Source organism: Carlito syrichta, unplaced genomic scaffold (genome assembly GCF_000164805.1).
Source record: "Carlito syrichta isolate Samal-C Ts95f unplaced genomic scaffold, Tarsius_syrichta-2.0.1 Scaffold287805, whole genome shotgun sequence".
Lineage (NCBI taxonomy): Eukaryota > Metazoa > Chordata > Mammalia > Primates > Tarsiidae > Carlito > Carlito syrichta.
Window position 1 is genome coordinate 103,635 of NW_007231901.1, and position 17,242 is coordinate 120,876.

At 41.1% G+C, this 17,242-nt stretch overlaps 1 protein-coding gene across 1 annotated transcript in view; it reads left to right on the forward strand.

The window, feature by feature from the left end:
• The window catches only part of PCNX2 (pecanex homolog 2), a 284,046-nt gene that overhangs the window by 37,761 nt on the left and 229,043 nt on the right, over positions 1-17,242 (forward strand). Inside the window, exons 9-11 of the mRNA XM_021709971.1 lie at positions 5,856-6,001; positions 12,903-13,056; positions 13,156-13,188. Coding sequence (XP_021565646.1) covers positions 5,856-6,001; positions 12,903-13,056; positions 13,156-13,188 — 333 coding nt within the window. The remainder of the gene's footprint in view (positions 1-5,855; positions 6,002-12,902; positions 13,057-13,155; positions 13,189-17,242) is intronic.

A 17,242-nucleotide genomic window follows, 5' to 3' on the forward strand; every position in this document is an offset into this window, starting at 1 on the left:
ATAGACTGGTGACTGTGATGTGGAAATCTGTCCCTTGAATTCGAGATTGGCATTCATGGAAATTGAATATTACCAATTACAATTGTATGCATGTATAGTATACAACTGGTACTTCTCTGTGCCTCAGTTTATCCATCATGTGCTTCTAACCCCCACGGGGTCTACCCTGTAGACGGGTGACTGATGCGTAAATCTTGCATCGTCCCATTATGTTCTGTGGGCCAGGATTTGAGTCATCAGCTTGGAATGTCTTCTTTGTTATGCTGCTGTTTGGGAGGCAGGCCCAGGCCACTCATTGTCTGCTTCCATTTATCCTCACTCATTCAGCTTGTCTTACATTAAAGATGAGATGTTATTGTATGTGAAAGCACTTTGTAAACACAAAAGCTCTACGTAGGTCTATGTTGGTGGCATTATTATTATGAGTAGCGTGAAAGTCAAGCAGTTGAGGGTCCTGAGCTTATCTAAATCGGTGAGAATTGCAAAGACGGGCACATCTTTGACTGATTCTAGGTTAATATAAAGGTAGTGTTTATATCACAACTTACAACCATTAGAAAATTAATGAAAATTCATAAGAATATTGGCATTTACTAACAGATAAAAACAGTTGAAATAATTATATAAGAAAGATGTGAGATATCAATTATACTATCACATTGACTTTGTATCTATGTATTCATTTATTTGAAAGTATATCAAGGCTTAAAAAGAAAAATAAACATTTGCATACTTTTTTATTTATCATGTTCAGAAGTTTCATTTAGATGAACTCTGCTTACAAGATGCTTCTCAACTTACAATGGGGTGATGTAATTTCTCGAAAGTTGAAAATATTGTAAGTTGAAAATGCATTTAACACACCTAATCTATCGAGCAGCAAAGCTTAGCCTAGCCTACCTTAGACATGCTCAGGACACTCACATTAGCCTACAGTTGAGCAAATCATTCAACACAAAGCCTATTTCATAATAAAGTGCTGAATATCTCGTGTAACTTACTGATGTTCTCCTGCATGCGTAGCACTTTTGCACCACCATAAAGTTAAAAAATCATTAAGTTGAACCATTGGAAGTCACGTCTGTAATGTGTTTAGAATCTACTACATGATTTGTTTTGAATTCTGGCTGCTGAAAAGAACCCCTGTTAAAATAGTGTCATCCCACATTTGTTTTAGATGTTTTATCTTTCAAGGTATTCACATCTAGATTTAATTCCCATTCCACGTGTATGTCTTGAACCCCAGATATGTGCACAGCCCTGTGCACATATATCAGGATGTGAATACAAGTGGGATGGGGATAGTTGGTGTCCCTTATCTTCAAGGGATACCTTTGGGTTGGCATTATTTCATCTGGGGTTTGGTATCTAAGGGAGCTGCCGTTCAGAGGGCCCTGGTATTTGGGGCACCGAAGGGACACTTACTCAGTGTTCCTTTCCCTTTGTCCTTCAGTCACTGCTGAGGTCTCCAGTTCCTACATCCTCTGTGGCAGCCTCTGCTGTGATGTCTCAGGAGCCCACTTCTTACAGGGTTCCTACCGACTCCACCTTTCCCATGCTGGGCTCAACAGCTGTTAGGAATCGCACACGGCGACCTAGAGGACCACTTTTTATACTGTCTACCCTTCACTCTTTACCCTTTCTGCTTACCCCCTGCCTTTTCAGTTCAAACGTACACAGACCTTCAGAGAACCTCAAATAGTTTTCAAGATTCCCCCGAAAAAGAAGGCCTGCGGTTTAAATCCATCTATGCCTGTTCTGACCTTGGGGAAGTTCTGTAGAACTAATCACTTTCTCTTCCACATCACAAGCCCTCATATTATTTTGGTTTTTATTAGAAACAGTTTGTCCTCAAAGTCACAAATCTGACTTTGGATTTGTTTTAAATAACATGTTATTTGTAACCCATTGTTCTCCATTCTAATGATTTTTGCCAGTTTCCATGATCTGGTTTCCTTTTCAAATTTGTGTTTTTAACATGTTCTTTCATAATTGGACTCACGTGTATTGTCTCTTGAACGTTTTTCGTTTTGCTGCAGAGATGGCTTTTACTTTGCCCATGAGCACTGCTCTATGTGGGGATTCACCTGGGTCTCCTTAAGGAAGATTGCGAAAAGAGCCCAGGCTTTGGCTTCCAGTAAACCTCTTTCTGATGCAGAACTTTGGGCCAGTGGCCTGACTTCTTCAAGCCTCAGTTTCTCATATTTTGAGAGGCAATAATAGCGCCTACTTGGGAGAGTTATTATGAGATTTTCAAGATTAGAGGTAATATATGGCAAATGATGACTTTAACAATTGACAGCAATTATTCAAAATTCCTATTAGTTAGCTGGGACTCTTGGAGGTAGCATCATTTTGAACAGTAGAATTTTTCAGGTAACTGAAAAGTGTTTTTTAAAAAAAATTTTTGATTTTGAAAATTCCACTAAAAATATTTCTGAAATGTACTCTTTACTCTTCTGCCTTTTAAAACAGATGTACTGATAATAATCTAAGTTGTTCTTGATGATCCAGATTCATTACATGAGTGCTGGGTATGATGTTGTAAACACAGATCCATCCCAGGGGGATGTGGGTAAGAAATGCAGCCATCTTGTTTTTTAAAAAGAACCTGGTCTCTACTTGCACCTGTCCCTACCAGCTTTCCGTGTCCTAATCTCATTCTCAGAATAATAAAATTAAACTTGCAGGCCTGATGTATGGTGCAGTGCGACATCATTGTTCTTTGGCAAGTTTCAATGAATCAGAGACATAAACAGCTTTTTTGTCCGTTTTTCCATGCATTTATTTTTTCATTATTTAGGTCACCTACAGTCAAAGATAGAAGTCATAGATTTGAAACTCTTCTCAGTCTCCATTGTGGGTCCTCACCTCTGCCGGCCCTTAACTGTTGATGCTCTCCAGGGGCTCTACCCGATGCCCCCTTTACTCCATTCTCTCTAGGGATGGTGAGCCTATACTCCCTGATGTCTTACCTCTCTCTCTTTCTCTCTCTTTCTCTCTCTCCCTCTTGCGCTCTCTCTCTCCCGCCCTCCCTCTCTCTCTCTCACTCTCTGTAGACAGATGCAGATACAGATATGTTTATATCTATGTGTGATGATGTTCTCATGACTGGTTTGCTTGCCTATTCTAAACCCTTTAAGGTAGAAACTCTCTCTTGCTATCCTTTCAATTTTCAACATGTATTACATGTAATATCTGGCCTACAATCATACAATAAATACTTTATTAGATGAGTGAAAAAGTGAATTTTGAAATGATGAGAAAAATTTGGATTTCAATTTGGTACCAGAAAATAGGCTAGGAATAATTACTGAAATTCACCAAAACACGTAACCCTGGGCTTCCTTGGTATCTAAGGCAAAAAAATGTAATTCTGTGAACCTTCTTCTCTCATAAAATAAGTCAAAGCACTTCTTTTTTTTTCATTAAATTCTGCATTTTTTTTAAATAAGGATTTTTATTTAAGCAACAATAAAGAACACAATGTGCCAGAATCTTTAATAAGTTTTACAAGAGATATAGACAAAGTCTTTATGTGATTTTTTTAGTTACCCTCCCTAAAAGCTTAGGGTGTGATATGAAACCTCAACTAAGGAGACGTTTTTCTTATTATTGGTTAGAATGCTGTCATCTCAGCTGCTATCTACCCTTCCAGCATGTGTGAATTCCCATATCACAAAAACAGTCAACCACGGGCATCTGTGCACCTATTTCTTACTTGCACTCTTTGCCCATGGGGTATCAAGGAAAAGGATCTTTTTTAGGGGGAAGTTTTGCTATAAACCACAAGTTCATCATGTCCTTCAAAGAAGAAGCCATTCCTGCTGACTTGATACCAGGCAGTTTCTGCAAAGCTCTCGTCTATGCTGGAATAGAATTCTGTGCACAAGTGGTACTTACAGTCTCAACTGTCCTATTATCATTCAGCCCGACTCATTCTGTATATTGCCTTCATGATGGATCAACTTTCCCTTCAAATGCCTTTTGCATTAATATTTGATCTCCGGAATAACTCCATGCTCCATAAGCTGAGTCTGTGGATTAGCATCTGGAAATTGAGTGAGGGTAAAATCTGCCTTCTGGGAGAGTTCTGCAGTGGTCTCTGATGAAGTGGCCGTGCTGCCCTCGTGCATGCCAGGCACTCTGACATCAGTGACTTTTCCTGAATTAGCAAGAAAGTCATGTAGCCTGACCGTGCGCAACCTTGTGCTTTGTAAGCCAAAGAGAAATGTGAAAGGCCTTTATAAGACGGTGCTACCTCCATGGTTGCTCTTCTGTCTTACTCTTCCCTTTCTTGCATTCACCCTTTTTTCAATCTCCCGTGCCTTGTGTTTGTCAGCCTACAGGGAATCATAGCTTAAATTTATTTTGGAAAAATGCAGGGCAAAAAGCAAGCAAACAAACAAAAATCCAGCAATTCCACTTCTAGGTATATATCCCAAAGAACTGAAAGCAACATCTCAAAGAGATATTTGTATACATGTGCTCAGAGCAGCACTCTTCACAGTAGCCAGAGGGTGGAAGCAACCCCAGTGTCCATTGACAGAGGAGTGGGTAAACAAAACATGATGTATTCATACAATGGGATGTTATCCAGCCTTAAAAAGGAAGGAAATTCTAACGCATGCTACCACATGGATGGCCCTTGAGGACATTAAGCTAAGTGAAATACGTCAGTCAGAAAGGGACACATACTCTGTGATTCCACACATGTGAGGTACCGAGAGCAGTCAAATTCTTAGAGACAGAAAATAGAATGGTGGTTGCCAGAGGCTGAGGAGAGGAATGAGGAGTTGTTTCAGTGGGTACAGAGTTTCAATTTTGCAGGATGAAAAGTTTCTAGAGATCTGTAGCACAACAAGGTGAATGCCATTAACACTACTGAATTTCACACTAAAAATGGTTAAGATAGTCAATTTTATGTGTGTTTTTTTTTTTTTTTACCACAATTAAAATTATATACAGTTTAGAAATAAAAGATCTGCAGGGGCTTAAGGACGCTATCAGTAAGTGATAAGCAGTGGCCAGGCAGGAAAGGAGGAGGTGAACGGGAGGTTTGGATTTTCACAGTCTGTATGCACGGCAGTCAGGAGCCACAGTACAGGTGGGGTGTTGAACAAGTCTCCTCACTTAATCTGGGGCTTCACTGTTGGAATGAACTAAATACATTCCACCATCATCACCACCTTCCCAGCTCTGTGCTAGGCTCATCAGTTCTCTCACTAAGTGTTTAATAGACAAATCAATGAAGACTAATTTCTTTTTTCCAAAATGGAATTATTTTCCACTGGATTGGAGTTAATCAGAGATGAATTGAGGTTAAAACTTTTAGAATCTGGGTCTAAATTTTCCCACATTTCAGTTTTATTGGTTTAGATTTTGCTTTTCGATAAATATTTCTGTTTTTCTTATAGCAGGCTTCATCAATGACCTAGATGTCGCCAATGAAAATCTTTTAAATTCTTAGTAAAATTTGAATATGTATCTCAACATTACATTAAGTAACAGGCTTTTCATAAATTAGGGCAATTAAGATCTTTTGTTGAATTTTTATCTTTCACAAGAACTATTTTTATGGCAGTTTATTGGCCTTAACGAACAGTGGTGTTGGGATGTGACAAGTGGCATAGTTTGAATAGTAGATTTGGATGGAATTGAAGTGTGTTGGTAAGAAAGACTTTTTTCTTGATCATCATCCTTTTCTTAGAGTATCTGTTTTAAATGAAATATGTTGGTTTACAGTTCAGAATTCGAGCATCTGCTTTTTGGATTTTTAAATTACGATGTGTATTTGTGGCCATGGCATGACAATGTGAAATCCTTTCTCTGTTATTTCTTTTGGTATCTAAAAGCATGTGAGTCAGGATCTGGAAGACTCTTCATGTTCTTCAACACAAGGAAAATTTAACCGAGAGCAGTTTTACAAATTTATCATTTTCCCTGGCAAGTGGATTAAAGTCTGGTACGACCGACTTACTTTGCTGGCGTTGCTTGATCGGTAAGCCATGAAGCATGCACATGCACAATCTTAGACACAATGGGGGCATGACAGTGCCCGCTCGCATGCTTTAAGAAAGAACACTGCCGCTTGCTAAGGTTCCCTAGAACATCTTCAAGCTGTATACCTCCTTGGCTGCAAACCCAAAGTCAAAGCAGTAAGAGTCTGACAACTTAAACAATTATAATCCGTCAGTTACCATGGGAGATAAGAATTGGGTCGCATGGCGTGTATTAAGGTTAGCTCTGGGAACAGTTTATGCTTGTGCCTTGCCCCTTTTTTGTAGGAAAGTTGGAGGCTCCATCTGTAGCACAGGGCCTGGCTTGACTGGGCATGGGCATGGGCATGGATAGAGGAGGGAAGAAGTGAGGTGATTTCTACCTCTTCCCTGGATAGCTTGGATTCTCATCGCAATTATGAGCAATGAACGTCTGATGAACGTCTGATGAAAATGAATGCGAATCTTTTCTTTAAGCCTTTTTCTTCTTCCTCACCTCCTCTTACCATTATTTCTCAGGATAATATGCTGTGGGGTTGGAGATGTGGTTTCCGGGTGAGGAGGGAGAAGAGGAAAAGCTAAGACTGGTTAAGGCATGATGGAGATGGGGCTAGGTAGGGGGCTTCGATTTCTAGCCACTACCACCAAATGTGCGAAGACTCTTCAAGGACTGAGTAGCACTGACTGGAAGGTTGGTTTGAAAATTTAAGATGCTGTTACTAATGCTGCCACAAGCAATGGCCGAGTTCCACAGTTTAATGCCAGCCCAAGGGGGCAATGGGAAAGCTGGTTGTCTGTCTTGTAGTCTGTCGTCCCCCCAGTGACTGCTTGTTATGGCAATGTCTTAAATACTGTGATCACATAAGAAAAAACTATAGTCACGCAAAATTACAACAGTAAATCTCAGGACCCCAAGTCAGGGAATGGAGTCATAATGGTTTTCCTAACAGCAGCATGGCACCCAAGGGGCGTACACTTAACAGGAACATTTAATACTCAACTAATAATCCAAGATAATACATTCTGTTCAATGAGGCGCTTTTTGGAAATATTATTTTCTGTTAAAAAGAATTTATTGAGAGCTGGACCAGCTTGTGTTAACCCTTCATATTAAAGACAAATGTGTCTGTATGTTTCTGTTTCTTATTTTAAAATCTACTTGCAGACAAAAAGTAACTGAAAATCCAGTGGAGGTCTAAAAAAAGAATAATAAAGAAGATGGCTGCAGTTTTTAGTTTTAATCACCTTGCTTATGAGTCATAATGGGCTTTTACATTTTGTGCTTAGGGATGACCTAGAAATGGCACTACTCTCTTATCCATAGATTTTTTTTGTTTTCATTGGTGTGGGGAGTTCCTGGACTCTGGAGTCAGTCCTTGGAAATCAAATCTAGTCCCTACCACTTATTAGTGCTGTGATCTTAGGATGGCTGTGAAATCTTTCAGTGTCTTGGTTTCCTTTCAGTTAAATGGGCATAACCTATACCACTGGGAAGTTTTGAGAGTTAAATCAATTTAGCCCATTGAGAGAAGTCTTTAAATATTAGTTGCTGTTATTGTTAGTATTATTATTATTATTACTTGGAATGTGGCCCAGAACCCAGAAAGAAGAAAACTGTAAAAAATAAAATAAAATAAAATTAGGGTAGCCTAAGTAGATTCTATCACATCTAGACCCTAAAATTTAGGCCTGAGTAGATTCGATCACATCTAGACACTAAAATTTAGACCCTTAGTTCATAGGCAACATCACCCTTAATTCAGAGCCATTTAGACCTACTTTAAAGTCATCTCTGAGCAGGATTAGTGATCTGATTTTGCAATTCAGAGTCAATTAAGAGGAGGAAAGGGACTGCATGAACCCGCAGCTCACAGCAAGGAAGGAGGAAGAAACCCAAAATACTGACCTAGAAAAACTGAGCAGTTTGGAGAGCGTAATCCCCAAGCAAGACTGTTGGTCAGAATCACCTGGGAGCTCTGTAAAAATGTGTAATATGCATAATAAAAAACAAACTGTAAGGGCTGGGCAGGAAGTGAAAGAAATCAGTGAGAAGCACTGAAATCGTGCTAATCGTTTTATAAACTCCCCTAGGGTAAGGCCTTCCGCCTGATGTTTTTCAACTTAACTCTTGGAGTCAGGTTGTTCTTCCTTGAAAATGCTTTCTTAGTTTCTGAGCAGTAGCTTCATGGTTGCCGTAATTGCAGCCTCTCCCGCTGGCCTGCAGGTCTCCATCCATTCCACTCAGATATTTTGGGACTCGTCCTATTCTCTTTGCTTATTTTCTCTTATTCTTGAAAAACACCGAGGCTTTGTTTTCACTTTTCTAGCTTATCAGGCCATCATCTAAAATAAGAAGCTGCCCTCTGCGCATCATTTCACCATTTCACTCATTCATTCAACAAATATTAATCCAAGCTTCTACTTCATGCTGGGCTCTGAAGAAGACTGCCATTGTCTCCAGCCCTGACGGAGCTTACAGTCTACTGGGGGAGAAGAGAAAACTGCAATAGGTGCCATGAAAGAAACACATAAAGACCTGAGATAGAGGAACCTGGGGGAGGGGGAGACACTGGTGTTAGAACTGGTGGTTGGCAAAGGCTTTTCCGAGGAGGAGGAAACATAGAAACTGGGATATAAAATATGAGAAGGAGAAAGCTACTTGACAGGGAGAGAGAAAACCATCCCGCTTCTCAAACTGAACTCACTGCCATCATTGTTATCAGAAGAGCATACTCTCATCTCTCTCATCCTTAGAAATCCTCTCTTGAGCCCACTGTCTTACCAGCAACTACCCTGTTTCTCTGCCCCGCCGGAAGCAAAATTCCTGGAAGCGTGGCCTGCGCTTGTTTCCAGTTTTTCTTCTTCCATTCTCTCATCATCCCGTTCCGTTCTGCTCCCTTACCTGGCACCAATGCTCCACTGAACCTGCCCTTGTCAAGGTCACCATTGACCCCACCTTTTCCGTTCTCATGTTCCTAAACCCAATGGCAGATTTGACAGAGTTTATTTCTCCTCTTTCATGGTAGACACTCTTCTCTTGGCTTCTAGGACTCAGCCTTCTCTTGGTTTTCCTCTTGCCTTGCTGGTGGCTCCTTCATCGGAGGGAAGGTTTTACAGGTTTCTGCGCCTCCTGACCCTTTAATGTTGGAGTCCCCAGGTGCTACGTGGTTCTTGGTCCTCTTTCTTTTTCTGAATGCCCTCTTTTCTTTGGTGGGTGCATTCTGTCTCATGGCTTTAAATGTGCCAGTGACGCTCAGATTTATATCACCCTCTAGTCCCATCTCCCGAATGCTCAACTTGTCTATCTAGCTACCAAATTGACATCTCGTGATCATAGACCACCACTGAGTTGTTTATTTCAACCTCAACCAAACCTGTTCTTTCTGTAGTCTTCTCCATCTCAGCTCCTGACCACCCACCCTTCTGGTTTCTCTGGTTAAACATCTTGGCATCATCCTTGAGTCTTCTTTGCTCTCCTACCCACATTCAATCGCTCACAGGAAGTTGTGTGCACTATTTCCTTCAAATGTGTGTATTGCATGTTTCCAGCTTTACTGGGACCACCATGGTCTGGGCCATTTATCTCTCATCCGGTGACTGTAGTAACATCTTCCCTGTGCCTATCCATTCTCCCTGTACACTATTCTTAGAACAGAGTGAGGCTTTTCAATGTCGCTGCTTTGCTGCCCAACCCGCAGTGGCTCCCCGTTTCCCGCAAAATGAAAACGGAAGTGCTCACAATTCTCACCCGTCCTTCACGACATAGCCACTCATTCACCTTCTGACCTCATCTGCCACCATCACTGCACCCTTTTCTCCGTTCACGCTCACCTTCCTTCCGTTTTCAACCAGGCCCGGCACCACGCCAGCCTAAGACCTTTGCCCACTGGTAGTTCTCTCTGCACGGAACATTCTTCTTTCAGATATCTGTGTGGCCAACCCTGTCACCTTTTCTTTCGCCTGGCTGTATTCTTTTTTCTTTACATATTATACCATATACTTGATTTTTTTGGATCATGCTTACTTTATGGCAACACTTACTAGAAAGGAAGCTCCATCTGTTGTGTTCACTGGTGTGTCCCAAGCAGCTAGAGCGGTGGTGGGTGCTCGGCACTTTTGGTGACTGAATGAATGAACCAATGTCTCTTTGCAAATCACTCCCTTCCCAGTTTCTGCCATGGATGAGTCTATAACCTATCCCTCACCACACTGAAACTTTGGAATAGTTCTTATTCTTTCAATCAGCCCCTCTTTGTACACAGCCCGTTTGATCAGAATCACACGATCCTTTCTTTCTAACCCTAAATTGTGTCTTAAAGTCAGAGGCCCTTTCCTATTCCCCCAGCCAGGTCGATTTCCCAGGCCCTCTTTGCCCCTCCTGGGAGTGGTGTTTATCCTCGCTCTGGTCGTGTTTCCCTCCAAAGCACCTTGTAAACTTCTGCACCATAAATCTCTCCAAAGAGCAGCCCTAACCATGTCGCTTCTTGCCTGGCAAGCAAACTTTTAACCTCACTATTTAAATACAGACACATGAGAAACCGAGGGAGTAGCGTTGTGAAAGCAGGACGGAGGAATGGAATCCTGGTGGAGGAGAATTTGGGGGGAAAGTGGTGCTTTTCAGGAACTTTATGTTTTTCCCTTCAAAAAGAAAAAAGTTTTTTGTTTTGAAAGTTTTGTTTTGCTTCTTTTCCAAGGCCTTTATATATTTTTAAGTATACATCAAAATGCTATAGCATACCAAAGAACGCATAATGTATTATATGGGCCAGAAGTAACACAATATATTTAGCTCTATTAAAGGTGCATATTGGATAATAAAAGACACGCAAATTTCCCTTTTCACCAAATTCATTACTTTCACCAAATTAATTTTTACTAAATCAACTAATTCACCAAAAAAAAATTTTCTTTTAATTTGTGCATCATGATATCTGAATATTTAACCTTTTAATACATTTCTGTGTCGTCTTTGACCTTACTTCAATTGTTCTGTAATATGTCGGCTGCCATCCAATCAGCCAGATCAACCATTGTTTTCCATCTCCTGGCTGTTGCCTCCAGAGTTTTTCTCCCGCCCTTCTGTGGGAGGCCCAAGGCTGTGCTTCTTGGCAGGCTTAGCTACAAACTTATTTTCCTGTAGTAACTTATTCTTCTATTTTGTTGGATCTCTGAAATCTATATCTCTTTGCCAGTCACCTGTCTGTAATTACATACGAAAGTCTTTAGCAGATGATTCATGCATTCAGTCGTGTATTTCCTAAAAAAATTTCTCCTTAGATATTTCTGTCTTGTTTTCTTTAGCTATCGAGGCATCAAGTGACAGCATTAGACTTGGGTTCTTTTTCACTCATTTATTCGTTTGTTAAAAAATGTTCCACAAGCTGGAAGAAAATATTTACAAAAGAAATATCTGACACAAGAGATTGTCATCCAAAATGCACAAAGAGCGCTTAAAACTCAACAATTAAAAATAAATAAATAATCAATCCAAAAATGGGCTTATGGTCTGCACAGACACCTCACCAAAGAAGATATACAGATGGCAAATAAGCATATGAAAAGGGGCTCTACATTTTTGTCATTAGGGAATTGCCAATTAAAACAGCTATGAGATGCTACTGCATACCTGTTAGTATAGCGAAAATCCAAAACACTGACAACATCAAATGCTGGTGAGGATGTGGAGCAACAGGAAGTCTCATCCTTGGGAGGTTGGTAGGAATGCAGAATCAGACAGCTACTTTGGAAGACAGTTCTGCCGTTTCTTACAAAAGGAAGCATATTGTTACTATATCATCTAACAGTCTCACTCCTTGGTACTTTATCAAATAAGTTAAAAACCTATGCCCCTGCAACTCACCTCCTTCAGATGTTCTCTAGCACTTTGACCCATGGACCTTCTCCCATCTTGAAGCCCTTGCTGGCCTCAGTTGCTGGTTTCATTATTCACCCCTTCAGCCCATTCTTTTTTTTTTGAGTTGGAGTCTCATTCTGTCACACAGTCTGGAGTGCAGTGGCATGCTCATGGCCACTGCAGCCTCGACTTGCTGGGCTCAGGTGATCCTTCCACCTCAGCCTTCCGAGTAGCTGGAACTACAGGCACACACCACCATACCTGGCTAATTTTTTTATTTATTGTAGGGATGAGGTCTTGCCTAGTTGCCCAGGCTGGTCTTGAACCCTCAGGCTCAGGTGATGCTTTCACTTCAGCCTCCCAAAGTGCTGGGATTATAGGCGTGAGCCACTGCTCCTGGCCCCCTTCTTATCAGTGTCCTAAAACTCTCTTACTTTGTCCTCTGCATACCCATCTGACAACACTTCACCTCTGGATGAGCTCACCTCTCTACCCTACACCTCATTCGGGGAGTCACACAAGAAAAATTCACCTGGTGAGACAGAGTGGTCATGATACACCCACAACAGGCTCTCTGCACCACCAGGAAGTTGCAGCTCCCCTTCAACTCCTGGCTTCTAAAACTGAGCAGCAAACTCTAGTTCCAGAGACTGTATCTGGAAACAATTTCCTGCTTTCGTCAGGTGTTAATGCAACCCACCACCCCCTCTGTTGAAGGGACCCAGTGAAGCACGTTATCTGAAACACATTTCAGGGTTGTGGATGGAATCATTAGCTGACTTTTGTCAGTAAACTCACTTTAGTGGACAAGGAGATCCAATGAGATGACATTTAATGTATTTAAATAACAAATCTGGGTTTAAAATATGGATTTTGGTGTATATTGCACAGGAGTAAAGAAAGAAACAAAGTCTCCTAATCCTATATAAAGGCTTGCTTACTGTGCTGTCAGTCTGTCTCTTTAGAAACAAGCGGGTCGGTAGTCTCTGTTTAGAAGTGAACCAACTTACCTCTTATTTTCTTTGTTTTGATTGATGTATTTTGCACAGAACTGAAGATGTCAAGGAGAATGTGCTGGCGAGTTTACTCATTGTCCTGGTTTCCCTCCTCGGATTTCTGACACTGAACCGGGGTTTTTGCAAAGACATGTGGGTGCTTCTCTTCTGCCTTGTGATGGCCAGCTGCCAGTACTCCCTGTTAAAGGCAAGGTCGCATCTAATTCTTTCCAGTAACGCATACTCTTACTAATGCAGCTTTGAAATCACAAGATGATGACACAGACACTTCTGATTTGTGTTTTAGAGCGTCCAGCCTGACCCCGCCTCACCAATACATGTAAGTTGGCAAATGCAGGCAAGTGGTTTGTCTTGTCTGCCTGTGTTGAAGACAGGGAAAAGGCCAAAACCTGTGCCTGTATATTGGATATAAAATTAGAAATATTGAATAAATATATACATGCATGATAGGCAACTTCCAGCTAGATCTGAGAGCGTGCTGCGGGTGGTTGTGGGAGATGGCATGGGGTGGGGGCGGAGAGTGACTGGACAATTTTCCTGTGCCTGAATCCAGTCAAAAAAGACCAAACAGCCTGATGGGAAAGACTACAGACTCTGCTATCAGACCACCTACCTTTGTTTTCTGATTCCTCCACTTGAATATTTGATGCTGAGTGAGATGCTGGTCCTCTCCATGCCTCAGTGTAATTGTATAAATAAGGCCAATGAAAATGCCTATGGGGATTAAATAATCTACACGGTGTACCTTATCAGTGCCTGACACACAGAGATTGCTCGGTAAATGTTAGCTACTATTACTAGTAATGTCAGTTATGTGGGCATGAATCATTATTCTTATTTTTTAAGTTTATTGTATATATTTATGGGGTACAGGGTATTTTGATGTCTGTATACATTGCAGAAAGAGTAAATCAAGCTAATTAGCCTATCTATAACCACACAATTTTTTTTCCTGGTGAGAACACTTAAAATCTACTCTCTTGGCAATTTTCCAATATACGTAAATTAATATTAATTATAGTCACCATGCTATACAGCAGACTTCCAGAACTCATTCCTTCTGCCTAACTGAAACTTTGTATCTTTTAACCAACTTTCCTTGTTCTCCACTCCAATCCCTCCAGCCCCTGTTAACCATATGTACTGTTAACCATTCTACTCTCTGCTTCTGTGAGTTTGACTTTTTTAGGTTTCACATATGAGTGAGAACCTGCAGTATTTTTTTCTTCTGTCCCTGGCTTATTTTACTTAACTTAGTGTCCTCCAGATTCATCAGTTTTGTTGCAAATGACAGGATTTCATTCTGTGTTAAGGTTGAATAGTATTCCATTGTGTATCTATACCATATATTCTTTATCTGTTTATCCTTGATGGACACTTAAGTTGATTCCGTGTCTTGTCTATTGTGAATAGTGCTGCAGTGAACATGGGAGTGCAGTCATCTCTTCAGCATACTGATTTCATTGCGTGTGTGTATGTGTGTGTGTGTCCCCAGAAGTGGGATTGCTGGATCATGTGGCAATGCTATTTTGAGTTATTTTGAGAAAACTTCATACTGTTTTCATAATTATGTACCAGGGTTCCCTTGCCAACATTGGTATTTTTTATCTTTTCGATATAAGCCATACTAACAGATGTGAGGTGTTATCTCATTGTGGTTTTAACTTGGATTTTCCTGAATCATTATTCTTTTTACGTGAAGCTGATGTACTTTCATTCCACATTTCCGTGTGTGTTGTTACCTTTTGTCCCCATACTTTGGGTTACTTCATTACTGAGTCTCTGGGCTAATTAATACCGATCTGTTGGGGCTCTGGCATGCTTCCATGAGCTCTGAAACACACATATGGTTTCCTCTGAGCCCACTGCCCGTTCCCCTCATCTGGGGTGGCCTATGGAATGCTGGGGGACAGACACTTCCCCTTCAGGCTCCCAGGCCACGTGGCTTTCACCGAGACCACCGCCAGATGGACTTCCAGCTCTCCAAGCGACCTTCTTCCCTTTGTTGTGACAAGCACCTTTGGGCCCCTGGCAAACGCTTCCAATGAAAGAAAGCTTAATCTACCCTCTATTGTGCTTTTAAAAAATTCAAATGCAGGATTTAGGACTGGTTTTTAAATCTGTGATAGCACCTGTTTAGCTCACGGTAATTAAGAAAAGATTATAATTGGACGATCACATGGCATACGTTGCTATCTTGTTAAATTCCTCTGTCCCCTATAATTGGTTTACATGTAATACATCTTCTATTATCCTAGAATCTGAGTGTCAAGATAAGGAGAAGCAGCATAATTAGGGTATTGAGATGCAGTGTTGTGATTATCGTCAGAAATCTGGGTTAGGTGGTGGGAGAGAGATGTGCAGCTTTGAAGTTTTTGTTCAGGCCCACCCTGGATGTCACCTCACCCTCCTCCTGCTTCGGTAAACTCTCCTAACCACACTTCAGTGTCTCAGCTTTTCTGGGTGACTTGGGGGAGGGTGCTCTATGCTATTGAACATTCCTTTCTTGCATGTCCTTTCAGCAATAACACAGAACACGCTAGTGAAGGTGGACAGCAAGCACAGCAGCGTAGTCCTTGCAGATCTGGAATGTGTGTTACTCTGAGCCCTTTGTCACTGCTCTAAGTTGGCATTATATTACCTAGTTCCTAGAGGAATGGATCAGGCTGTTGTCCCTTTATCAGGGTGAGCGTGTCATAGGGAGGCAGTAATAAATGACTTTTTTTTACTAACATAGTAAGACATAGTGAGACATCTAACTCTGTGTATGTCAGTAACTAATTTGCTTACACAGATTTCTAAGAAGATTAGACCCTGATTTGAGTTGGCAGTTCTCCAGCAGTTCTAATGAAGAAACAAAATATGGTACCTATAAAAGATTTCCTGTTGCAATCTGACCGAACCATGTGGGTATTTAGAAGGCAGATGTAGCATCTCCAATTTGTAGATGAGAAAACTTTGGGAAGGAGGTGGTCAAGAACTGGAGCCAAGGTTTGGGACACAGCCAGCTCTCAGGCTTCTGTTGTCTCTAGCCCTGGCTCATCTTCACTCATAAGCGGCTGTCAAATGAACCAACTGCTGTTCAAACCACACGACTTTGTGCATTTGTGGGAGGTGATCATTCGTAAATTCAGCCCATTCCTGCTCTTGGAGCAATTGACTGACTTTTCTTCTTTGCTTGTTTCCAAGAGCACAGGTGCCACATTTTGAGTAAGTTGTTGAAATCAGAAGATAGCAATGTAAAATCAAATCTTTGCAAAACACTCTGTATATTTCAGTTTCAAATGCAGAATTAATAAGGACGGTAATAAATGTGGTACACTAGCCCCTGGGCCTGAAAGAAATTAGTCTGATTCTAAAGAAAAACAGGTCCGGGTGGACTTACAAAGACTGGGGGTTGAGGTGGTGCTAGTCACAATCTGAGGATCAGAAACGGGCAGTATATTCATGGGGGGTGGGTAATGTGCTTGCTTGGGTTGACACACAGGTCTAACCAATAGGCATTCCCCATGATAACCCAGAGAGCCAAGTTCAGCAGAATATCTGAGAGGCAGCAAAAAAATGGAGGTGGCATGCATGGGATCACCTGCATGAGCCAGAGGCCGAATAGCCCACAGCTGGGGCAGCACCTGGGAATCTGCATTTTACACCCGTCCCACGTGGTTAAGGGGGAGTTCATCTCAGATCACACATTGAGAACCATTGCAGTAACTGGGAGCAGACAGTCTTCATATCTGAATCCAGCCTTACTATGTACTAACCATGGGGACTTAGGAAACTGACTTCTCTGGATCTTAAATTTTTCTTCTGCAAAAGCGGAATAATGAAGCAGAATTGTAAGAGAATGAAACAAAATCATGTCCCTGAGTGATTTGCACGGTATTTGGCCCCAGTGCACTTAGCGAATGTTAGCAGTATTCTTCTGTGTGAGCAAAATATGAATCATCATAACAATCTCAGTTGGATTTAGTAAAGAGAACATTGGGCAGTATATGCAATATGCCCAGTGCAGGTTGTTGAATGCACTAAGCCCTCAGTAAATGTTTCCTTCCACTCTTCATATTTGTCTTGATTTGTTGCTTACAATACAAGCTCCAAAGAGCAAGGGCGTCAACTAATGTGTTTGTTTGGTGTTCACTTCAGGTTATATAGAAATCATGGGGAATGATCTTCATAAATATTCTTATTTTAGGATAGTTTTAGATTTACAGAAAACTTGGGAAGATGATACAGAGTATCCCCATATACCTTATACCCAGTTGCCCCATATTAACTCGCTACATTAGTCACAGTATGATAGTTTGGTCACAATTAATGGACCATTATTTATATATATACATGTGTATATATATATATATATATATATATATATA